Below are 24502 nucleotides of genomic sequence, written 5' to 3'. Positions count from 1 at the left end.
CAGTCAAGCATTTAAACACTTTGCAGACTCAATTAAAAGGTTTGGGGGAGTTGCTGTGTTTTGGGTTGTTTTTTTTTGTTTCCTAAAAGCCTTTTAAATACCAATAAGAAAGTCTTTATTCATTTCCTCCAGTGTGATTGGCAGAGCGAGGATGCTGAAAGCCTGGGGTCATTCAGTGAGCCATTAATCCTGCTGGACACCAGCTTTGTTAGCAATATTTTCTGCTCCAGCTGGGTGAGATCCAGCTGTCACCGAGAGCCTGGTGGAGTCAGACCCACCTTTGGTCTGAAGCTGGGGCAGCAAGCATTAAGGTCATCAGCACAACATCAAGTCAGGCATATCTTTATCTCTCCCTGTGAGAAGTAGCATAGAGCTAAGGCACAAGGGTGTTGTGACAGCAGTTTCTCCTTGCTGGGCATTTTATTCTCTCTTCAAGCACTGTTTCCCTCTCTGTTTGGGAAAACAGACAGATTTGGACAAGTCTTAGCTGTTGCTTAATGGCAGAGGGGAGCCCTAAAGATGGTCAAGCCCTAAAGATGGTCAAGGCTCTTCCCGTTGCTGAACATGGGTCTTTCAAGTGGCTGTTTCGCTTTTCCTTCCAGGCTGTTCAGTCCTCAGGGGACATTTCACCTTGCAGCATCATGTGTATTTTGCTATGTGCTGAATCTTTGGTTTGATGGAAACCAAGAACTGAAGAAGATAGAAGGATGCTTTGTGTGATGGCTTGTGCTGTTGAGGTCCTCACAGCAGCCAAGAGGTTCTTGGCTGCCCAGTCATCTCCTTGGCTGGAGAGGAAGGGAAAGTATCCCCTGATCCCTGCCAACCTGTGGGGTTGCTCCATCCCATCCTGGGATCGGTCAGTCACTGAGCAACTGCCAAGAGGTGGGGTGATGCCCTGAGTTCACCTTCACATCCTCTTCACAGCATCATATCCCACACTCGGGCTCGTTTCTTGCACTTCTGGCACTTTTGGAGCATCTTCAGGAAAAGCAAAGCTTGCTTTTTCCCCTCCACCACCTCCACTCCATCCCAGCCAGCCCAGGATGCTGCCCATAGCAATACTCATCATTGTCAATACTGTTTTGATGGCAGGGTCAATATTGTCAGAATTCACCCCAGAATCATTTACAGTGGTTATTACAGGCAAAAATCAATCAATCTGTGAATGACTCATTCCCAACAAGCATGAGTTGGGCCTTCTGCATCCTATGGTGGTGTGAGATTGTAGGATACATTAATTCTGCCTTTTTCTTGGCTCACCTCATCCCTATCTCAATCCCCCTCACCCCCTCCCCTTCAAACATTCATATTCCCCATCCCAAACCTTGGAAGGTGCCTCTAAATGAGCCAGCTGGGCTCCATAAGCTCTTAAGCAGCTCTGGCCATGCCCACGTCACAGAAGCCACCGCTGATGGAAGAGGTGAGCAGGACAGATTTTCAGAGGAGCTCATCTTCCACTGGGATGCTCTGAGGCTTGGGCAGACATTGGATTAGGTGCTTATTATCCTCCCCCAGTTATAGCAACACATAATCCAGGGATGATGCTTTTGACAGGTGGAGATGAGTGACTGGACCCATCCTTTCTGACACTAAGGCGCTTCCAATGGCTACGTAGCTGTCCAGACCCCCCATTATAAGGCGCTTCCAATGGCTACGTAGCTGTCCAGACCCCCCATTATCCATCAGGGATATATCTATCAGCTGCTCAAACACTGCCATGGGTTTAGCTTTCTTATGGTGAGGCCCTCAAGGGATTTTTCACTCTTGTATCTGCTGGAGCATCTCCCTAATGTTAAGCTGGAGATAAGGAGCCCCTTTGATACCTGTGAAAGGGTCTCTAGTGCGACTGGAAGGTTTCCAGCAGAGACAAGCAGAAGGGACCATATCTAGGTCTGTATACGTGTGTATCAGTACCTAGGCACCTGCATCCCCCATCCCTGGGGACAGTGGCTTTGGGACACAGCATCAGGCCAGCAGCAACTCGGATTTTTCCTCTAGTGCAGCAACTGACGTGGCACTTTCGCATCTGTGCCTTAACGAAGCAGTGATTAATTTCACCAGGCCACGCTGGGATAGCGCTAAAGAGAGAGCAAGCACATCCCGAACCTGTCCCTGACTCCCCTGGAGCAGGGCTGGGCTCTCTCCTCTCCTCTTTCCCCCCTCCTTCCTTTTCCACTTTGCCTTCTCTCTCCTACTAAATTAATCTCCATTGCTCCAAAGGTCTCTGGCGCACACACACCGCTGACCCAAGCTCAAATTGATTTCTTTCCCTACCCCTCAGCCCCTGCTGTTTTCTGCCAGCAAAGCAAAGAAAGGATTTTTTTTTTTTCCTTCACTGGTATTATTTTTATTTTTTTTATTTTTGGAGGGACCAAATTTTGACCTCCTGAGCCCTGGAAATAAAAAAAAAAAAATTAAAAAAAAAATCATTTTGAAGTGAAAACTTATTATTTCAATGCAGAAAAGTGGGGAAAGGGCCTGGAGGGTGGGAGCTCTTTTTACTCCCTTGTAAGTGGGGAAGTTATCAAGCCAGCTGCTGGGGTTTCATTCTTACTTGGTCGTTTCCTGCTTGTCCCCATTAGGCTGTGAGTTAGGGCTACTTATTTCTTCTGTTTTGGATAGATAGATAGATGCAGCAGCATCCTGTCCATCAGCTCTGAGATGTGGTGATGGTCCTGGTTTGGGTAAGCCCTTTAAAATGGTCCTTTTAATGGGTATAGGGTGATGGCAACTGGGTTTTGAGAGAAGGAGCTGGCACAATGCTTTGAATTATAATGATGGTGATTGTGGAGCCCTGTCTCCCACTCTCCACCTCTCATTCGCAAAGAGAACCCTTGCAATTAGATCAATAGATTGGGAGCTGAGGATGTGAAATGTGCTGGTCTTGGGGGTACTTGGGAGATGCTGCTGCCAAGGCTCGGCATCATCTGCAACGCTGGTGGGTTTATCAACTCGATGGAGCTTGTCTGTTACTGCATCCCTCCTTAGCATCCCACTTCACTGGGGGCTTTTTGACATGGGAAAGAGAGAAGTAAGGGATGCTGCCAAGCTCCCTTCAAGCAGAGATGGTCAGAAAATGCCATTTAGATCCTATTGCTGACAACTGCCCACTTTTGATGGAGGTTTTCAGGTCTCCAGAAGGAGCTGTCACTGGATATGTTTCCTACAAAAGGAACCCAAAAGTTGATATGTTTTTTTGTCACAAAGACATTTGAAGTTTTCTAAAAGAGCTCTTCATGCCAGCATGTGGCAGGATGGTGGGGATGAGAGCTGGAAAGGCTCCACTTTCAATGGGTTACTCCACAGAGAGAAGTCTCTGGAACAAGCAGCAAATGCCTACATGAAGGAGGAGGAAATATAATTAGTAGGCGTGTTCAGTAAGATATGGCTAAATTAAGCAAATAGTAGGTTCATGGTGTTTAAGGAAACCTACAGGGCAGAGGGAAGAAGAACAAGGCATGGGAAGGGGTGCTGCAGTTGAGTGCTTTTGATGGTTTAACACAGCCAGCAGCCCAAAGCGGATGGATGTGCTGATGGGGTCAGGTGCAATACAGCAGATTCTGAATCCTCCTCTCTCCTTATCCCACTTTTAAGCCTAGAGATGCTACAAGAAGATGTCTCATGAAGGAGTATATGGGAGCTTTGCTTTACTTCACTGGGTAAATCCTACCACTTGCCATAAAACGTCCCTTTCCCTGCTTGTGCAGAAGCCCTATATGGAGTCTGCAGGCTGCTCCTGGGCACGAATGTTCTCAAATCACATGCAGTGAGAGGACCATTCTCAGCCCTGTGTGTGTGAAACGATTGACCCACCTTGGCCAAAGAACAGAGGAAAGCATTTGCCCATCTCTACTGGCCTTACACATTGTCTTGTTCTAGTGACTGGACAAGGAGATGCTCTTGGCAGACACACTGAGGGCAGTGTCAGTTACACTGCATCAAGACCAAAATATTTTTGTACAGATGAGTCTCATTCTGCTTTTCCTTGGGTCTGAAAAATAGGTGGGAAGGTTTGAAAGCCTGCTCCTATCACTCTATAGACCGGAGCTCCGGGAGCAGCATCCCTGCTCACTGCAGCATCCCTGGCAGGGACAGGACGGTCCTGTCCTCCTTCCAAGGGTCATCCTGGTGTTGGATTTCAGCTCCAGGGCCCAGGTGGGGAAGCTGGCCCCAAAGTGCCTCTGTGTGTGAGCGCAGCCAAGGGACCAAGTCAGCACCTCAGGAACTGGCTCCTCAGCAGCTTCTGGGGGACGTCTCAAGGGCGACGCTCCTACAGAGGCCACATGGGGATAGGGCACCGGGATGCCACATGCAGGGTGGTGTAAGCAGTCTGTGGCAGGTTGCACCACAAGCAAGCAAGCAAGGAGTTCAAGGTGGACTCAAACCCAAAGCTGGTGTAGGAGCACATCTGGGATAGGTGGGTACTGGGTAAGCATCCCCTCTGCAAGTGTTTCAGGGCTATCGATCCATCAGACCATTTGTCTTCTTGCTGAGGACCACATTGGTCAGGGAATGAGAGGTTCAGGACACCCTTTATGATGCCTCTAAAGCAGGAATTCTTGGATCAGCCCTGCATGATCCAAGGCTGCATGATCCATGCATGAATGGCATCTGCAAACACACAGGGCTGGAGCAGCTCTGCTCTGGAGCCAGGCTGAGAGAGCTGGGCTGGGACAGCCTGGAGAAGAGAAGGCTCCTGAAGGGGAGACCTTAGAGCAGCTCCAGTGCCTAAAGGGCTATAAGAAAGGGTAGCCCATGTTTCAGGGACTCCCAGTGCTCTTGCAAAGGCAGAGAGAGTTGTGACCTTCAGGATGGAGACAGAAGTAACCAACCCATCACGCTGGGACTTTGAGGCACCAGCATCCCATGGGGCATGATAGAGCTGCAGGAGTGGGTATCATGGTCAGAGGCTGAGATGTGTCAGGTCCTTTGAGATGTATCGGTGTAGGCAGTGCCCAGCAACCATGGACTGGTGCAAAAACAGGCACAGCCCCATTGCCAGCACCTTTAGAGAGGTGGGAGATGGTAGGAAGGAAATTGTGCAAGGTTAGAGCCAGCCCAGGCACACCGGAGTGATGCTGCAATGCTGGCAGGTACATCAGGGTAGACGTGCCCTTCGCTTGCCTGTTTGCTCACTTCTCTGCTGTATATTGCAGCTGATTGCCCCCACAGCATGTGAAGAGCAGTGGGATTTTGGGGTGGGACTCCCTAAATGTGAAGGCAAAGCTTTCCTCAGCGGAGAGGCCGTGTTTGAGTCAATGGGATCCACTCCGGTGCCCACAGCATGTGCGGAAAGGAGAAACAAAAGCTAAAACCAACCAAACAACAAACCCAAACACACCCAACAAAACGTTTACTCAGATGAAACATTTATGTGCCCATTTGATCTTGGAAATGTAATTACTGCTGCTTGCCCATTGATCGCAGCGAGGAGTATTGACCAGCCCCCGTGCGCGTCGAGTCCTCCTCCGACTCCACTAAGCAATGGATCACTGAGGCCAAGCCCAGAGCCAACTCTCCCCATCACTCCAGCCCTTTACGGTAACCCTACCTCCATGTGCATCACCCCAGGGACAGAAATTGCCTTTTTTTGCTCTCAGAAAAGGCTGTTTTAGGACATGGAGCTGCTTCTTTTCCAACACCAACCCTGAGGATGGGTTGAACCTGCATCTCTTTGGGATTGGAGGGTCTGGGATGAGCTTTCCTGTGAAGCTGTTCAGCTGCAACCAGGTCAGGAGGTAGGGTGGTAGAGAGCAGTTAGTAAAGGTCATGGTGTGCCAAATGGAGGAGCTTGGACCACTAGGTACTTGGGTTTTCAATTTGAGGACAAGATGTCCATCGCTCTGATCCCAAGGATTCAGGAAGCATCAGCCTTCCTGAGGGCTACCCATGCACCCATGGCATCTGCAAACACACATGGGGCTGGAGCTCTGCTCTGCAGCCAGGCTGAGAGAGCTGGGCTCATTCAGCTGGGACAAGAGAAGGCTCCTGAAGAAGAGACCTTAGAGCAGCTCCAGTGCCTAAAGGGGCTGCAGGAAACCTGGAGAGGGGCTTGGGACAAGGGCCTGTAGGGACAGGCCAAGGGGAATGGCTTGAACCTGCCCGAGGGGAGACTGAGCTGAGCTCTTAGGCAGAAGCTCTTCCCTGTGAGGGTGCTGAGGTGCTGGCACAGGGTGCCCAGAGAAGCTGTGGCTGCCCCATCCCTGGCAGTGTTCAAGGCCAGGTTGGACACAGGGGCTTGGAGCAACCTGGAGGCATCACTCCCTCTGTGCCCCCACTTCCTACCCACCACCAGCATCCCTGTGGGCCTTGTGCCTGTTCTGCTGAGCTGGTTGCACTTGCAGCTGCGTGTTGGCAGGGACAACAGCAGGCTCACATGAGCAGGAGGTGCTTGCCCTGCTCTGGACATAAGAGTGCATCACTTACCTTGGGTTTAGACTGGAAAAACCCACAGTGAATTCACTCTTTGGATACCCATCACTTCTACAGTGACCTGTATGAGCCCTCAGCTCTGTAAGGGTGAATACACACATGCATTCACATGTACAGTGTGTCTCCCACCCTCTGTGCAATCATAAACAGGGAAAACATGTTGATTTTAACCCCATCAAAACCCAGTGTGGGTCAGATCTGCCACTTTCAGTGCATTAGTGAAGTAGTTCAGTAATAAGGGCCTGAAAATGTGTGTTTCGACTGCAAGTGCTGTTTCCTCTCATCCGTGGCTGGGGTTGGAACTGGGTGATCTTAAGGCCCCTTCCAACCCAAACCATTCTATGAGCATATGCATCCATTCATAAGTAACAAACTCCGCTTCCCAACTCCTCCTCCTTCAGGTGGAGGCTTATGCAGGCTCTCAGGGATGTGAATCTGTTTTTTTTTTCTTCCTTTTTCTCTCTTTTTTTCTTTAAAAATATAGAATAATCTTTTCATTTCATATTTCTGAAGGAAACCTACAGTTAATCTGTCCAAACGCCAGCGGTAAGGGCCGCTCGGTGCGCGGTAACAGCCATCTACCTTCCAGCAATAATGCCACAAATGGATCCCTGAGGGGAGGTGAAAATCCTGATGTGCTATCAGCAGTGAATCCCTTTCAGTGCAGACGTAACCGTTTACAACCGGTAGGATCGTGGAGAAAGGGGGAATTGCATAGGAAAGGGATGAGCGTGTGGCTACTCCATCAATACAGGATTGGGGCTGGTGCCCAGGACCTCATGCATGTGGGGTGTTGGGGTGGCAGGAATACAGAGGTGGCAATGGCATGGTGATGTTGGGGAGCATCACCCAGTCCCTTTCTGGCTTAAATCCGTGCAAATTTGGTCATGCCATTAAAATCCTTCCTGGTTATCACTAATGAGCCCTGCTTTAAGTACCGACAGGACAAGGTAAAGACCCCATAAAGAAGGGTCGGATGGGGGATAATGTGAGTGGGGCTGATGCTCGGAAGAGGGCAGGATTCCGGGGTTCATTTCCCAGCAGGAAACCCCTGAAAAAGGCCCTTTTCTGATTATGGATGCTCTGGGAAATGGGGCTCATCCCCACCCTGTACTTTGGTTAAAGAAAGGGGTTCAAGCCACTGGCATGTGGATGCAGTGCTGTAGGACACAGAACTGTTTCGGATGTGCTGTGCAGATGCTGCTTGTCTCTATAATCCTGAATTTTCCCCCATGGAAGCTGATCCCAAAGCAAGGCATCCCCACAGGGTGCAGGTCTCTGGGTCGATTCCTGGTCATCACCACCCTATTGAGCTGAACCTGTCTCATTTTGCACTTTCTCATCTGAGTCTATGCAAGACTATGCATAGAGTCTGTTCAAGAGCATTTGATGTTCTCAGGATGCAGAGGGATGAGGAAAGGGTTAATAGGATTGAAGGCTGCTCAGGGCTCCCTGCAGTGGGGCTGGCAGCCCCTCACCGTGGTCTCAGGGTGGGGAGGAGGGCTGTGGGTTAAGGATACCCCAGGGAAGGCTGCCTCGCACGCAGCCCATTTCCAAGCCCTGCTTTATTTACCTGTTCAATATCAGAGAGCAATTCCCACCGCAGCCTTAACATTGCAGCTACAAAGTGCTAACGCCGCGAAACACGGCTGCTTCTTAAAGCACCACAGAGCAGAACAGCCCGCACCCCACCAGCGCATGGGGCATCCCCAGAAACACCCCACCTGAGGCCCACAGGAGCATCTGAATGTGGATATGCGCACACAGCATCTTCCCGTGTGTAAATAGAGAGCATTTGTACGCTTGGAGGTGGATGGTAGCCCCACTTGTATGCCTGAAGCATGGCATGCTGCAAGCATGTACTGCATGTGTGCACACACATGGAGCTGCCTCAGATGCTGCCTGGATGGGGGCTCCAATGTGCTAATTCTGTGCCCATCTGGCTCTGAACATGTCCCTTGGAAGCTTCCACTGGAGCAGGTTGCTCCAAGCCCCTGTGTCCAACCTGGCCTTGAACGCTGCCAGGGATGGGGCAGCCACAGCTTCTATGGGCACCCTGTGCCAGCGCCTCAGCACCCTCACAGTAAAGAACTTCTTCCTTATCTCTAACCTGAGCTTCCCCTGTTTCAGTCTGAACCCATCACCCCTTGTCCTATCACTGCAGTCCCTGATGAAGAGTCCCTCTCCAGCATCCTTGTACCCCCTTCATCTCTGAGGTCTCCACGCAGCTTCTCTTCTCCAGGCTCAACAGCCCCAGTGTTCTCAGCCTGGCTCCATACAGGAGGTGCTCCAGCCCCTGAGCATCCTCGTGGCCTCCTCTGGACTTGTTCCAACAGCTCCATGTCCTTATGTTGAGGACCCCAGAACTGCTCACAGTGCTGCCAGTGGGGTCTCACCAGAGCAGAGTAGAGGGGCAGGATCACCTCCTTCAACCTGCTGCTCAGGCTCCTTTCGATGCAGCCCAGGACAGAGTTGTTTTATGGGCTCAAGCACACACTGAAGCCGGTTCACGTTCAGCTCCTCATCAGCCACCACCCCCAAGTCCTTCTTAGCAGCTCCATTCCCAAACAGGCGCCTCTTCCTGGGAATCAGGATAATTCCCAGGGTTTTCCTGTGCACGGGAGGCCCTGGAGTCCCCCCTGCCCACTGGTGACAGATGTGCTCATCTGCCGGCAGCTCGTGCTGCCGGTGGCTCCTCTCCTCGTGCCGGGGTGATAAATGGGTTTATCCTGCATGAAATTGCTGGCAGCAGCTCGGACGATCCATCAGCTGCTCCTTGCTCACCGCTTTGCAGTCCCCCAGGTGAGCCTGGGAGCCACAGCCTGTCCCCAAGGCTCAGAAACCCTGGGATGGGGATGGGGATAGGGGCAGGAGGAGCTGGGGTTCCAGAGAGCAGGATCATCCTCATGGGGTTCACTCCATAAGGCTTGGGATGGGATTTCAGTGCTTAAAACCAGCCAGAAAGCATCTTCACAGCTGTATTTTGAATTCCAGATGTTTCATCGGAAACTTAACTGGGAATCAACCTGTTTGTGTGATGGGTCTTGTCCACTTGGAGAGCCTGATCTGAGCTGGGGGTCAGCTTAGGATGGCAAGGAGAGGGGAGACAGACTATGAGGTGGCAGAGAGGGGCAGTGGGGCTGAGGAACATGCCGGGGAGCTGCTCCCTGCCTTAAGCTTGTGCTTGGCAAAGCCAGAACCCAAAGAGCTGGAGGATTAATGCTTGTCCTTGCATTTCTGATGGAAACCCGTCTGCTCCAGAGCAGCTGCTTGCTGGTCCTTTTCCTGCTGAAACCTGGATGCTGGGACATAGAGAAGCCTCCCTTGGAGGATGCTGCAAGGTGATGGAGAAAGCGGTGGGGCTCCAGCCAAGCTTGGTCTTGTGTTGCCCTCAATGCATGGGGCAGCAGCTACGGATGCCAGTGCAGTGCGGATGTTCACCTGGATTTGGATGGGGATGGTTGATCACAGGGATGGGGAGGGTTGATAGCAGGTTAGAACCCGCAGCCACAGCTAAGAGCAATGTGAAATAAGTGAGGTTCTGCCAATGTGGGGATGCTCAGACCTCAGTCCAGGGCTTGAGGACATTGTAAATGCCTCCACCAAGGGGATCCACTGATTCACTTCCATCAGTTTCAGCCAAGCTGAAGACTTTTCCTATCTCCTTTCACCTTATACCTGTATCCTGAGAGGATGGGAGCTGTTTCTACCCCACCTGCAGCAGCAGAAGGGAAGGAAGAGCAAAGACAGAACAAAAGGAAGATTCCAGCTCATGGACCAAGGGTTGCACAAAGCCCTGTCTGTGAGCAAAGACTCCTGTTCCCTATGGGTGAGGCTTAAGAGACCAATTGAGCTGCTTTGACAGCTCACCAGGAGCATCCTAGTGCCTCATGTTGGTGAGGGGATCCCCAAGGTGCTGCATCCATACCAGCATCACTCTTTGCCACCATAGCGTCAGGGCTCAATCAATAGCTGTGGATATGAAGAGCTGCAGTAGCTGCAGCATCGGTGTGGGCAGGATAATGGATGGGAAAAGCCAGTTCACTGAGAGGGAAAAACAGGGAAAAAAATGAAAGGAAAAATCGATGCTCAGGATTGAGATGACATCATATCACCATTATTATATCATCAGCCCCACGCTGTGATTTATTGCTTGGGTAATCACTCTCCTTCCTCACCCAATGGCCTCAGCTCAGTGTCTCCTGCCTCACTCATACCGAGGCTCTCAAAAAGAAGCTTTTGGGTTAAAAAGGAGAGTTTCATAGAATCATGGAATAGTTTGGGTTGGAAAGGACCTTAAGATCATCCAGTTCCAACCCCTTGCCATGGGCAGGGACACCTCACACTAAACCATGTCACCCACGGCTCTGTCCAACCTGGCCTTGAACACTGTCAGGGATGGAGCATTCACAACTTCCCTGGGCAACCCATTCCAATGCCTCACCACTCTTACAGTACAGTTCTTCCTTATATCTAACCTGAACTTCCCCTGTTTCAGTTTGAACCCATCACCCCTTGTCCTATCACTCCAGTCCCTGATGAAGAGTCCCTCCCCAGCATCCCTATAGGCCCTCTTCAGACACTGGAAGCTGCTCTGAAGTCTCCACGCAGCTTCTCTTCTCCAGGCTGAACAGCCCCAATGTTCTCAGCCTGCCTTCATGTCTCAGGCCATTACGGGTCCTGTGACGTCCCTTTGACCTCCTTGTCCTCTGCAAATGTCCCCAAAGGGATTTGATTTGGGGAACACAGTGCTGCTGGTGCTTCACTATTCCAGGGTATCATTTGGGGATGAGCCTCCTCATAATGGCTGCCTGAGGCTGGGTTAAATCTCTTTGCTTTAATCATGTTTTCAGTGTTTGTCTTTCTTTCCATGGAGGAAAACAGAAAGAAAAACCCAATTCCCTTTGGACAGACATACCCTCATTGAGGGGATCAGAAGTCTTCTTCCATGTCTTCTGATGCATCATGTTGGACATCAGGGAGGACAGAGCCTTGGTGACACGGTCTAGTGTGAGGCATCCCTGGCAGAGGGTTGGATCTGGATGATCTTAAGGTCCTTTCCAACCCAAACCATTCTATGAGTCTACGTGTTCTACCTGTCCCAGTACCAGGATAGAAATAGAGCTCATTGACTTTCCCATTCTCCTTTCCCTTTTTGTTACGTTTTGATGGAGACAGCATCAGCGCATCCCAAAACCTGCAGCCTTTCACTGTGGATATGGGGGGGGAAAAGGCCACAGTGAAGATGCCACCTCCAGCTACAGTTGTCTCTTAAATATAGAAACACATTGGCTTCAGTTTGATTTAAATGTAAGAACAAAAATAAAGCCAGGAGGAAGCAAACACGCCCCAAAACGGGTAACTGAGATGTTCAAGTCCCTGTAGAGACATTAGCTTAGAAGCATTACACGTATATGGCAGTTTTTAATGGCTGTTCAAGAGCTTTAATATGCGCTTTAATATTATCTGTGCTCTCCACAAGACAGGGCCTGGGCAGGGAGGCTGATTTGGGCTCAGCAAGGATTAAATGCTTTGGTTATATCACATAAGCAGCTGAGGAAACGCCACCTCCCATCCCTCAACCTGGTGATTAGAGAAGATAAGGGGGAGCAGCAGATCCAGACCAACCAGCTGGCCACATGTGCCTCAGTTTCCCCTCTCTATAGACCATGCTGCTCCAAGGAAGGGATAGAGGGAGACAGTTGGGGGCCCTGACTGAAGGATGAAGACAACTACATATAGGAAAAGCCATATCTTCACATAGGGATGAATTGAATCCAAGCAAACCCACCCCAGCCCCAAGACTTTGCAAGCCACATAACACTCCTCCTTGTTTTTCATGGAGGTCAGAGGCATCCTCCCATCCCAACCAGCCATTCCCGCTGTGGGGACAGACTGGATTCCACAACTCTCCCAATCCCACCACATCCTGTTCATTCCTGGGCTTTGCCAAGCAGTGATTCACAGGTTTCACTCACATCCCACTTGATCCCTGGTGCTGAGTCTATTGCTGTCCTAACAGTAAACATGAAACTGTGGCAAACACATTGGGATTGGCAGGATTGATCCCTTGTGGAGACCCTCGGCTTTCCTGGTTGCTGGTTCCATAGGAACAGCCCCCCCACCTTGCTGTTCACCTGAGTTCATTATCCCATCCCCAAAGCTCAGCACTTTGAGGGTGCACCGGTGCTGAGACCACACAACCTCATTGCATCAGACTTCCTTACAGGATGCGCAGCATCCAGATGTGCTGGGATCAGTATCCAGATGTGCTGGGTTTGTTATCCAGCTGTGCCAGGCTGTCCATGCCTGCGTAAGACCCAGCACCAGCCCATACAGAGCTCAGCACGAAGCTGAGCAGCATCCAGATGTGAAGAGCTCAGCACCCAGATGTTGTGGATTCACTATCCAGATGTACCAGGCTTCTCATCCCTGCATGAGGCTCAGTACCAGCCCATGCAGAGCTCAGCACCAGACTGAGCAGCATCCAGATGTGAAGGGCTCAGTATCCAGATGTTGTGGATTCACTATCCAAATGTACAAGGCTTCTCGTCCCTGCATGAGGCTCAGTACCAGCCCATGCACAGCTCAGCACCAGACTGAGCAGCATCCAGATGTGAAGGGCTCAGTATCCAGATGTGCTGGATTCACTATCTAGCTGTGCCAGGCTCCTTGTGAGTCAGCACCAGCCCATGTTCAGCTCAGAATCAGGCCTCACAGTATCCAGATGTGTAGACCTCAGCACTCATCTATGCCAGAGCCATATCCAGCTGTATCACCTCATCCCGGTATCACCATCCTAGCACAGCTCAGCATCCAGCTGTGCAGCATCCAGCTGTGCAGAGCATCATGGCACTGCATGGAGCTTGCAGGATCAGCATCCAGATGTGCAGGGCTCAGCACCTGGGGAATCCTGGCCATGATGGGAATGGGCTTGGACATACACTGGACATCTCCACTATGGGAGGAGTCCAGGGAGAGGCAGGGACAATTCACAGCCAGGCGATGACAGCAGGGGCTTGCTCCAGGGAAAGGGCAGAGGCAGTTTTGGCAGAAGGGAGACCTTTCATCACTGAGTTATCATCAGGCCGAGACCTTTCCACAGGGAATATTTTGTTAACAAGACATTTCCAGTGAGCACTTCCTCATGTGAAAGAGTTACCTACAGTGCCCCATCCCTGGCAGTGTTCAAGCCCAGGGTGGGCAGGGCCTTGGGTAACATGGTCCAGGGTGAGGTGTCCCTTCCCATGGCAGGGGGGTTGGAACTGGAAGATCTTAAGGTGCTTTCCATCCCAAGCCATTCTCGGATTCTATGGTATTAGTGCACGAGAGGTGCTACACACCAATGTATTCATTAACGTTGGTTGCAGCATCCGTGCATCTCCTCTTGGTACCTTGCAGCATCATCAAGGGATACAAGGGAGGCAGAAGGGATCTTTGAGACCCCACAGACTTGCTGCTTGGATGCTGGCAGCCTGGACCATGCTCCCCAGCTCTGAAGGGTGCTACAAGGATGCTGGAGAGGGACTCTTCCTTCATCAGGGGCTGCAGTGATAGGACAAGGGGTGATGGGTTCAGACTGAAACAGGGGAATTTCAGGTTGGAGATAAGGGAGAAGCTCTTCCCTGTGAGGGTGCTGAGGCGCTGGCACAGGGTGCCCAGAGAAGCTGTGGCTGCCCCATCCCTGGCAGTGCTCAAGGCCAGGTTGGACACAGGAGCTTGGAGCACCCTGCTCTAGTGGAAGGGGTCCCTGCCCATGGCAGGGGTTAGAGCTGGAGGAGCTTTAAGGTCCTTTCCCACCCGAAGCATTCCATGATTCCATGACTCCCTGGATTCCCCCAGGGCTCGGCAGCACAAGGTTATGGACTCTCTGAGTTTGAATTAATGCGATTGACTCGGTGCGTGTTGGGAAAGGGGAGGGCTGGGGACGGGAAATTGTCCCTTGGAGGGACAGAGCCTGACAACCTTGTCACCCCCAATTAGCGCGTAATTACCTCGGTGACGTACGTCTTTATTAATCCAATTAATAGAGCGGGTGGCGCGACCTCGGCAGATCTGCTGACTCAGGGGGATGCTCGCCAGGAGGGGAGGTGGGAAGGAGCCAGTTCCTCCTCTCCTCACCCCTCTTCTTCATCACTGTTTGTGAGCCCACATTGAGCACACAGGGGTGAGTCCCAGTCTGATCCCAACTGGTTCCTCACTCCAAGAGAGACATTGAGGTGCTGAAGTGGGGCCAGAGAAGGGCAATGGAGCTGGTGCAGGGCCTGGAGCACAAATATGATGGGGAAGGGCTGAGGGACCTGGGGGGTTCAGATGGAGAAGAGAAGGCTCAGGGGGAACCTAATGGCTCCCACAAGTGCCTGACAGGAGGATGGAGCCAGGAGGGGCTGGGCTCTGCTCGCAAGGAACAAGGGATGGGACAAGAGGAACCGGCCTCAAGCTGCACCAGGGCAGGTTTAGATGGAGCTGAGGAACAATTCCTGCCCCAGAGGGTGCTCAGGCATTGGAACAGGCTGCCCAGGGCAGGGCTGCAGTCACCGTCCCTGCAAGTGCTCACACAGTGTGGGGACGAGGCCTCAGTGCCATGGGTTAGTGGTGGCCTTGGCAGTGTTGGGAATGGTTGGACTGGGTGAGCTTAAAGGGCTTTTCCACCCTGGCTCATTCTATGATCCCTCCTTTCCCTATCTGCTGTCTACCCACCTTCTTGCCTGTTTGTCCCATTATCCAACAGGCACATCTCAGGGAAAAAATGACCCTATCTCAAGGTGTCTAACCCCAAATAGTGGTGATCCAGGAGACGGGGATGTCTCCCAGCCTGGAGCATTGAGCTTATCCCTGGTAACTTCTTTAAAGTCTCTGTACAAAGCTTCCCTGGCTGGAGAAAAGCTCAGTGCTGGGTGACAGGATAGATGTAGAAAGAGATGGATGGGCAGATGGATCAATGGAAGGACAGAGGTGGCTAGATATATGGATAGATAGACTGATAGGTGGAGAGATGGATAGGTGGATGGGTAGATAGGTGGACTGGTGGATAGATGAATGGATAGATGGATGGATAGATAGATGGATAAATAGGTTGATAGGTGGCTAGATAGAATGATAGAAGTAAAGGAATAGATGGATGGATAAACGGGTGAATGGATATTGATGGAGCAAAAGGAAATAGATTGATGATACCAACTTGCATGTGCATGTATATGTATGGGACCAGGTGCCTATGGGACCTATAGGAGTAGACTGACAGATCACTGAGGGGCCACATGCAGGTCAGATGGATGGGGAGATAACCCAGGCCATACCTCCAATGAGGCCACCATGGAGCATGGGCAACCAGCACATCCCAGTATGGACAGGGATGCTGTGGGCACTTGCTGATGGGCTTTGTGGACCCTGTAAAAGGAGCACCCTTGCAAAGCCAGATGCATCACTTCTCATACAAGGGACAGTCCCAGAGGTGTCCCCATGGAGGGAACACTGAAGGTCCTGCTGGTTGGGGTGGGATTTGCTGCTGGGCACTGCAAGGCAGGAATGGGGGAAGGCGAAGCGAGCTCTTCTTCCCTTTCATAGCTCTCCTGTGGAGCGACCTCTCCTCTGCCTTTCCCCACAGATGGAGCCTCAATTAAATTCGGAAATACATTTTTTAATAGGACTTTCACCTCAGCTCCCTCCCGGGCTATTAAAGCCATTATGGCAGAGTTAAGTAAAGAACTAGCGGCCAGGCAATAAGCTTGAGAGCCTCTGTTGCTGTCATCAGATGTTTATGGCCCAGGCAATGTTTGCTTTATTAAAGATTCAGGAGCCATTTCCGAACGGCTCAGTTCTGGCCTTCCCATTAAAGACTGGACCCTGCTGAAGGAGGCTCCTCGTGACTGCAGGGGGAAAAAGGGAGGGTTGCTCCAAAGACAGGGCAAAGATGGGATGGGTTTGTTGGGAGAGTCCTGGGACGTGGTAAGAGGGAAAGAGGGAAGAGGCAGGGGGATGCGCTTCACAGCACTGCTTTGCTTTGCATAGCTGGCCATGGGTGATGCTGGGGCCTCTCCAGGGTTTATTTGCCCTTGGTTCCTAGAAGCAGGACCCACAGATCCCATAGGGATGCTGCTGGTTTGGCTCCATGCAGGGGCAAAGCCAGCCATTCAGAGTGAGGTGAGACATGCTCCAAGCCATGAGGGATCCCCATGGAGTATCAGCACCTTGGAAGCCCCCTTTGTGCACAGCATGACCCCCATTGCATGACCCTCTTGCCCTGTGGCACATCTACCTTGCTCCTTAGCACGACCTCACTCCATAGATGAACCCTCTTGACCCATAGCATGGCCCTCTTGCTCTATAGCGTGACCCTATTGTGATATAGCATGATGTCCTTGACAAATAGCATGGCCCTGTTGCTCCACACCATGTCCCTCTTTGACAGCATGATGTGATCCATCACACATCACCTCCTTGCCCTGTACCATGTCCACCTTGCTCCATAACATGACCTTCCTTCATCCCACCATGATCTCCTTGCCCCACAGCGTGGCCCTCTTGCCCTCATTGCTTGGTATAGACCAAGACTGTTCTCCCAGTGCATATGTGGTGGTTTAACCCCATCCCAGCCAAGACCAGGACAGCATCCCAGTTAATTCCAGTGCATCCTGGCCTGCCTCAGTCTCCTGTGCCAGTGGAGGACAAGTTCTGGGATAAATCCAGTAGAGGATCAGCATCTTCCTCATCCTCTTATGGACTACAGAGCACAGACCCTCCACAAACACTCATATCCTACACACAACAGGGCACAAAGGACCAAAGGAGGTCCCTTCTCCACCCTTGACCATTGTCAGGACCACCTAGGCCAGGTCAGACTTGCTCCAATGCAAGGTGGCTGAGCACTCCCCAGGGACCACAAAGCAATGGGGGGGTATCCCCATCCAATGCTTATGTCCCTGGTAGGAAGCAGATGAGGGTGATAGGGTACAGGGACAAGCAAGAGCCTGGTAGAACACTGCTCATGGCAGCATGGCCTCCATCCTCTCCTTTGCTCCTGGGCAGCATGAAGGCAGTTTCCAGAGCAGGAGCTGACTTGGTGTGAGTATGCAGATTGGTTTGTATAGAGTCATGTGCATGGAGCTACATGGATGTGACAATACAGGACCCCAGCACCATTCCACCTGGTATCCAGGTGGATAAAGGGTGTCTGGGCTGTGGGGAGCAGAGGTCCAGAGGAGGCCATGGAGATGCTGTGAGGGCTGGAGCAGCTCTGCTCTGGAGCCAGGCTGAGAGAGCTGGGCTGGGGCAGCCTGGAGAAGAGAAGGCTCCTGAAGGGGAGACCTTAGAGCAGCTCCAGTGCCTAAAGGGGCTGCAGGAAACCTGGAGAGGGGCTTGGGACAAGGGCCTGTAGGGACAGGCCAAGGGGAATGGCTTGAACCTGCCCGAGGGGAGACTGAGCTGAGCTCTTAGGCAGAAGCTCTTCCCTGTGAGGGTGCTGAGGCGCTGGCACAGGGTGCCCAGAGAAGCTGTGGCTGCCCCATCCCTGGCAGTGTTCAAGGCCAGGTTGGACACAGGGGCTTGGAGCACCCTGCTCTAGTGGAAGGGGTCCCTGCCTGTGGTAGGGGTTGGAACTGGAGGAGCTTTAAGCTCCCTTCAACCCAAACCATTCCATGGGTCTGTTATTCTGCGCTGCTCTGGTTCAGCATGTTCCGACTCTGCCCTCTAGTGCCACTCTGCAGCCCACATCTCCACCAGCTCCTCCTCATCTCTCCCCTGTAGCCCCAGTGCCTTGACCTGAAGCCCAGCCTTGACCCACCAGGCTCCTCTGCCCTGGTGGCCACCCATCCCTCCAGCACAGCCCCTCTCTTGTGGCCTTATGGCTGATGAGCCTCCCAGTGCTGTTCGCTGCCATCCAAGGCCATGCAGGGGGGCTTTGGCTTCTCCAAGCTGCTGGGAAGTCTCAGACAGCACCTTGGCAAAGCTTTTAGGACCAGAGCAGGAGCGAAGCCCCCTACTGCAGCCCCAGTGGAGTCAAGGGACAGCTTGACGGAGCAGAATGGGTGCTCTCAGTAGAATCTCAGCCCTCCTTTTAGAGGATGGATGGAGCTTGCCATGAGCTCAGGGTGCTCTACCCCAGAGGATGCTGCTCTGCCATGCACGGCTTCTTGCTCTCTTCCCCCATACGGATTTTGCAGGATGTATCCAAGGGCTGGAGCAGCTCTGCTCTGGAGCCAGGCTGAGAGAGCTGGGCTGGGGCAGCCTGGAGAAGAGAAGGCTCCTGAATGGGGGACCTGAGAGCAGCTCCAGTGCCTAAAGGGGCTGCAGGAAACCTGGAGAGGGGCTTGGGACAAGGGCCTGTAGGGGCAGGCCAAGAATGGGAATGGCTTGAACCTGCCCGAGGGGAGACCGAGGTGAACTCTTAGGCAGAAGCTCTTCCCTGTGAGGGTGCTGAGGCACTGGCACAGGGTGCCCAGAGAAGCTGTGGCTGCCCCATCCCTGGCAGTGTTCAAGGCCAGGTTGGACACAGGGGCTTGGAGCACCCTGCTCTAGTGGAAGGGGTTTGGAACTGATGAGCTTTATGGTCCCTTCCAACCCAAACACTGCATGATTCTATGATATATGGTTTTAAAAATCACTTTTTCTGCCACGTTTTTCAATGCACTGGTCTCCAAAGCATCCCAGGGACACCTCTATTCACCCTTGGGGGGAAGTCAAGGGATGCCACTGCTCTTGGCAGATGTGGGGTCCCTGTACTGCGGGAATTGCATTGGACAAGGTACTGCTGCCCTCCAGTGGGCTCAGGCTGGAAAGGATGAGGCAGTGGTACCCCACTCTGTACTGAGCACATGGGTGCTGCAGAGGGCCAAGGTGGGAGATGGGGCTGAGGGTGACACCCTCCATGGAATGCAGTGAGCACTGGGAAAGGGACTAAGCGGTCACAGCATCACTCCCCTTTCTGGCTACTGGACCAAGCCTGCTCTGCCTCATTCTTCTGAGATGATCCCACTGATGTGCTCCTGGCCCAGGCCTGTTTGAAAGCAGCACCCGCAGCTGCTGAAGGGCCTGATCCCACTGACAAATTCCACCCAGTAGCTGCTTCCCTTCTGCTGTTCCCAGGGCCAGGCAGGAGCATTAAATCACAGCCAGTGACAGCTCCACAAGAGCCATTATGGGTTACGGGGCCAACAGGCCGTGAAGAAAGAGGCAGGCACAAGGCCATTGTGACAACACCACAGGTAGGTAACTTCTCCACTATTAAGAGAGATTTTGTGCACTTAATGGAGGGGAAAATCAAACCACCTTCCCACCACGCTGATATATGGGCTGGGAGATTCTTATCACTGAGTGTGAAGCTCTGAGAGGAGGAAAATTCAACCTCAAAGGCAGGAAACTCGGCTCAACCCTTGTGGATTTGCTGGGGTCTTCATGATGGGGTTTTCAGGATGGTGGGAACCAATGTTCTCTGTGTCAAGGACCCTAGAAATCAACAAGGGATAACAAAGACAACCCAAACCCTTCTTTGCATCTCCTGTCTGGTCGTAGGATGCCCCTAAAGGCTTCTTTGACTGGTCATAGGATGCTCCTGAAAGCTGTTTTAATTGGTCCCAGACCAGGGTAAGCTCCAGTCAGATATAAGGAAGAAGCTCTTTATTATAAGGATGTTGAGGCACTGGCACAGGCTGCCCAAAGAACTGGTAAATGCTCCATCCCTAGCAGTGTTCAAGGCCAGGCTGGATGGGACTTGGAGCAACTTGGTCTAGTCCAGATGTCCCTGCCCATCCAGTTCCAACCCCTTGCCATAGGCAGGGACACCTCACACTAGACCATGTCACCCAAGGCTCTGTCCAACCTGGGCTTCATCACTGCCAGGGATGGAGCATTCACAACCTCCCTGGGCAACCCATTCCAGTGCCTCACCACCCTCACAGGAAGGAATTTCTTCCTTATATCCAATCTAAATTTCCCCTGTTTAAGTTTTAACCTGTTACCCCTTGTCCTGTCACTACAGTCCCTTGGTTAAGTAAAGCTATTTCTGCAGTGGTTCTTGTTGGCCCCCACCAGCAGGATCCTACAGGACCCTTTCACCTCCTGGTCAAGATGGAAAAGAAGATAAGCATGGAATGATCCAGTTCGACAGCCTCTCAGCATAGAGGGAGGGAGACACCAGCCTCTTGTTGGTGGAGCACAGGTCTCCTCTGAAATACATCACCAGAGGAGGTGATCCCAGCACTGGAGTCACGAGGTTCCCACAGCCACTGAGCGTAGGTGGGAAAAGGATGTTCTGCAGCAGAACAACTCCCTGTGGGTGGCTTTGAGGTTGGTGCTGGGTACAGGAGGGCTGGCGGAAGGGAAAACACCTTCAGTTACAAGATGATGTGATAAAAGAGGCAGATAATGCTTTAACTCCAGCTTGGTAGACAGGATAAAGAGGCTCCCACCACCCTTTTGTGTATTAACCCCATGTTGAAAGCACTCACCCTGGTTCAGTTCGATGTAAGTGGGGTTAAATCCACCCCTGTGTCTCCAAAGAGGAGTCACTCTATCCTTTTATCTCCCATGGGGTGTATGTTCCCTGAGCCAGGGGCTTGTGTGCTGCCAGGACCCATGGTCCAGCCCCATGGGCTTGGTCATCCTCCCTGGATGGTGGAGAGTTGGGCTCCATTGAAACACTGACACCAAAGGGAAAAGGGGGGTTGGGGGAGTCCCATGTCAAGGCATTGCTCTTTGCCAGCTACTCATGAGCTCCTCCAGCACCAGTGATGTCTTTGTTTCCATTGATGCCTTTGTTCCCATTAATGTGCTCTTCCAAAAACAAGAGGTTTGGAAACCCTTTTTGGCAACCCAAACCAACAGAAACTCCAAACCCCACCAAGTTTGCTTCACACAACCCTGCTTGAGAACAGTTTCTTGAACAGTCTCCTTCCTTTTATGCAGGAGAAAAGCCCCCAGTGGATCCAGCCTTCTCACCTTCCACATTACTTCCATGAAATAACTCATGGGACAAAGCCCCAGCTCCCATTTCACCTTGCTGGAGATGATGTCTTGCCAAGGGTTAACCTGGGTGTTTAGGAACTTGGTTTGCTTTGGGTCAGGCTGTATGAGATCCAAATGATCTCACCAAACCTCAATAGCTTCAGGTTTAAGTGACCCAAATGAAAATGGGTGAAAAAATGACCCAAATCTGACCCATTTGGAAGCCCAACCTTGATCCCACCTGTGTAGTAATTCACAACAGAGATGCACACTACAAAGTGTTTTGGAATCAGTGCTTTTTAATTCATAAAAGGTGAGAGTCCATGTACAAAATCAACCAAAACAAAACCACTGGTGTTAGGGAAACCATCCAACTCACACAACACACAACCCCTCCGCTGATGCCAATGGAGGAGTTGGGTGATGCGGGTGGAAACGCGACGTGCAGGCTTCTAAATAAATACATCCCCAGCTCCAAGATGTCCCTGTTGGCAACACATTTAGAATCAGGGGGAAGATGCTGCTGGGATGCTTTAACAGGAAGGTGGCCTTTCCTGTGAACCCACCGCCTTCCTTAGCACTCAAGCAGCTGGGAAGATGACGCAGGAAATCTGACTGCACCAGATGGTGGCAGCCGGATCTCTAATCCGGTTTGATGATGTCTCGGTCTATAGAGAGGCGTCTTGGTTGTTAATACAGAGCTAGAAGCCCTGTGGAAGAAGTTCTTTACTGGGAGGGCGGTGAGGCGCTGGAACAGGTTGCCCAAAGAAGTGGTGAATGCTCCAAGGCCAGGCTGGACAGAGCTTGGAGCAACCTGCTCTACTGTAAGGCATCCCTGCCCACGGCAGGGAGGCTGGATCTAGATGATCTTAAGGTCCTTTCCAACCTAAACCATTCCATGATTCTATTATTCAGTTCTCCCTAACTATAACCAGGGCTGAAAGCTCAGCACTCAGGCATTGTGCCACCAAGAATGATACAACCCCATGGGGATGCACTCGTGATGATATCCCTTGCACGTTCACTCCTTTAAACTAAATGTGTCACCACTTAAAAAGTACAAAAATACAATTGCATCTCTGAAGGGTATTTTATACCTACCAAGATCATCCAAGCACTGAAGAGCAGACAGCTCTTTAGCCTTCAGAAAAATAATGCACGAGGCAGAAATGGGATGGAGAAAATGGTGCCAATATATCTAAGAGTGTATTCGGAGTCTCCCAGCATTTCCAGTACAATTACCAAGATGCATGTATCCATCAGCCCAGCTCTGGTACGAATGCTGACAGCACAGTGTTAGGGTATTAGCAACGTGTGCAAGATCCAATACTAGCACAAATTTAGTAGTTTAATAATCTGGAGGAGCTATCTTCCTGGAATTTTAATCTCATACCAAGCAAAAAAAACCCAGCAAGGCTCTTAGCTATTAATCTACTCACATATTTAGGGCAATCCACGTCTACTGATTAAAAGAAGCGAGACAAATGCACCTTAAGTCTTTCCCTTTTCTTACAAAGAAGCAGCTGGGCTGCATTTGCTGCACCAACCTGGGTGGTTATTAATAAAACACAAACAAAAAGCACTAAAATGGTCAAAACCATTCTAATTTCAACCCATTTTACTGGGACATCCTGTAACTGGTATCACGGCAGAGATGCGCAGCCCGGTGCTGCCTGTGCTGGAACCCACAATGGGATCACAAATCCCACACTATCCTCTCTCCTGAAAGGCGGAGTTGAAGGTGGAACTGGATTCAGCTCTGCCAGCAGCTCCTGGTGAGCAGTGGTGCCACCCTCTACCTTGCAGAGAAAGCCTAGGAGATCCTAAAGAAGGTTACAGCTTTTGCTTTAATGGCTGGGGTTTGGTTTGGCTGCTCCTCGCACCAAGCAGAAGACACAAACCAATCCCTGCTTTGTACTGAAGCACAGCTCCCCTCCAGCTCTCCCCTAAGAGCAAAATGAAAGCTAAAAAATCAAGGATAAATCAGTGTTTCCCCATACTGTTTAGGCTTAAGATGGTTTAACACAGGAGCTGGGAGATAGAGGAGCTGGTGCTATGCATCACTTGCCTCTTTGGAGAGGATCCGACCAGCGGCACATCCCTGGGACTGGGGGGTTCCTTGCAGCACCGACACCAGCACAGCCTGGAGGCCACCAGTGCTTGCAAGGGTTCATGGGCAGCCAGCCCTGGAGTGGTGGGACACAAACTAACCCTGTAGCTGCTTCAGTACATGACCTCGTTGTCTCCCACCGTGGTGAAGGGGATGCCGTAGGTGCTCTTCTTGCTCCGCTTGCTCTTCTTGCTCCACACCAGCAGGGTGCTGGCACTCTTGCTGTTCATCAGGCTCTTCCGGCTGTTCTCCTTGTTGCTCTTCAGCACCCCGCTGCCTGAGGACATTGCTGCTGCCTTCTTGTCTGCCTGTTTGGGAAGCAGAGAGGGATATGAAGACAGCGCAGCACATGAGCTGCAGACAAGATGCCTGGCCTCAGCCCTACACTTCCAGCAGGAGCCTGGGGAATCTCGTGTTTCCCACCTAAGGCTTGTGATGTGACTTACAGCTTTGGGTCCCTCTGAGCCCTGCAGGGTTATCACACCGATCTCCACGCCCTCCTCCCCAGTGCTCTTTAGCAGCTGCACCACCTCAGCATGCTTGGACCACTTGCAGTCCTTGCCATTCACTGAGATGATGTAGTCTCCTTCCTTCAATCCAGCTTCCTGCAGGGAAAGAGAGATGCACATGTTTGAGCTCACGGATGTCACTGCATGTGATCTGCTTGATGTCCACCCCATTCCATGGGTGCCAGTCCTACAGAGATACGGACCACAAGGAGGGCTGGGGTCCATCTTCCACCTACAGCATAAAACACACAATGCCTTCATCATCCTAAAGCTTTTACATCTGCTCTGCAGCATGTGGGATGCTCTAGAGACTAAGCACCTCTTTTGCAGCTGCTGGAGACGACCACACTCACCAAACATCCAGCCTTGCAAAAAAAGCACCCACCTCTGACTCTCATAAAGGTTAAATGCTGCAGGTCTACAGAAAATAATAACATATATATATATAAAATATTGCCTGCAAGCCTTGATCCTTCAGAAAACAGCAGGTTCAGCAAGGTTCTGCACACCC

The 24502-nt window shown here is 51.5% G+C and overlaps 1 protein-coding gene and 1 long non-coding RNA gene across 3 annotated transcripts in view; one reads left to right on the top strand and one right to left on the bottom strand.

The window, feature by feature from the left end:
- Window positions 1–24502, top strand: part of LOC133223495 (uncharacterized) — a 449146-nt gene that overhangs the window by 165101 nt on the left and 259543 nt on the right. The window lies entirely within an intron of this gene.
- Window positions 21652–24502, bottom strand: part of RHPN1 (rhophilin Rho GTPase binding protein 1) — a 31951-nt gene continuing 29100 nt past the window's right edge. For both annotated transcript variants that reach the window (XM_061374227.1, XM_061374228.1), the window contains exons 14-16: window positions 23929–24087; window positions 23630–23790; window positions 21652–23569 (exon numbers count right to left, since the gene is read on the bottom strand). In XM_061374227.1, coding sequence (XP_061230211.1) covers window positions 23392–23569; window positions 23630–23790; window positions 23929–24087 — 498 coding nt within the window. In that variant the 3' untranslated portion in view covers window positions 21652–23391. The remainder of the gene's footprint in view (window positions 23570–23629; window positions 23791–23928; window positions 24088–24502) is intronic.

This window comes from Neopsephotus bourkii, unplaced genomic scaffold, assembly GCF_033783945.1.
Source record: "Neopsephotus bourkii isolate Nb327-2 ecotype Australia unplaced genomic scaffold, CSIRO-AGI_Nbou_v1 NB_1637, whole genome shotgun sequence".
NCBI classification, from domain to species: Eukaryota; Metazoa; Chordata; class Aves; order Psittaciformes; family Psittacidae; genus Neopsephotus; species Neopsephotus bourkii.
The sequence above is the reverse complement of the archived record's forward strand: the minus strand, read 5'-3'. Positions and strand labels throughout refer to the sequence as shown.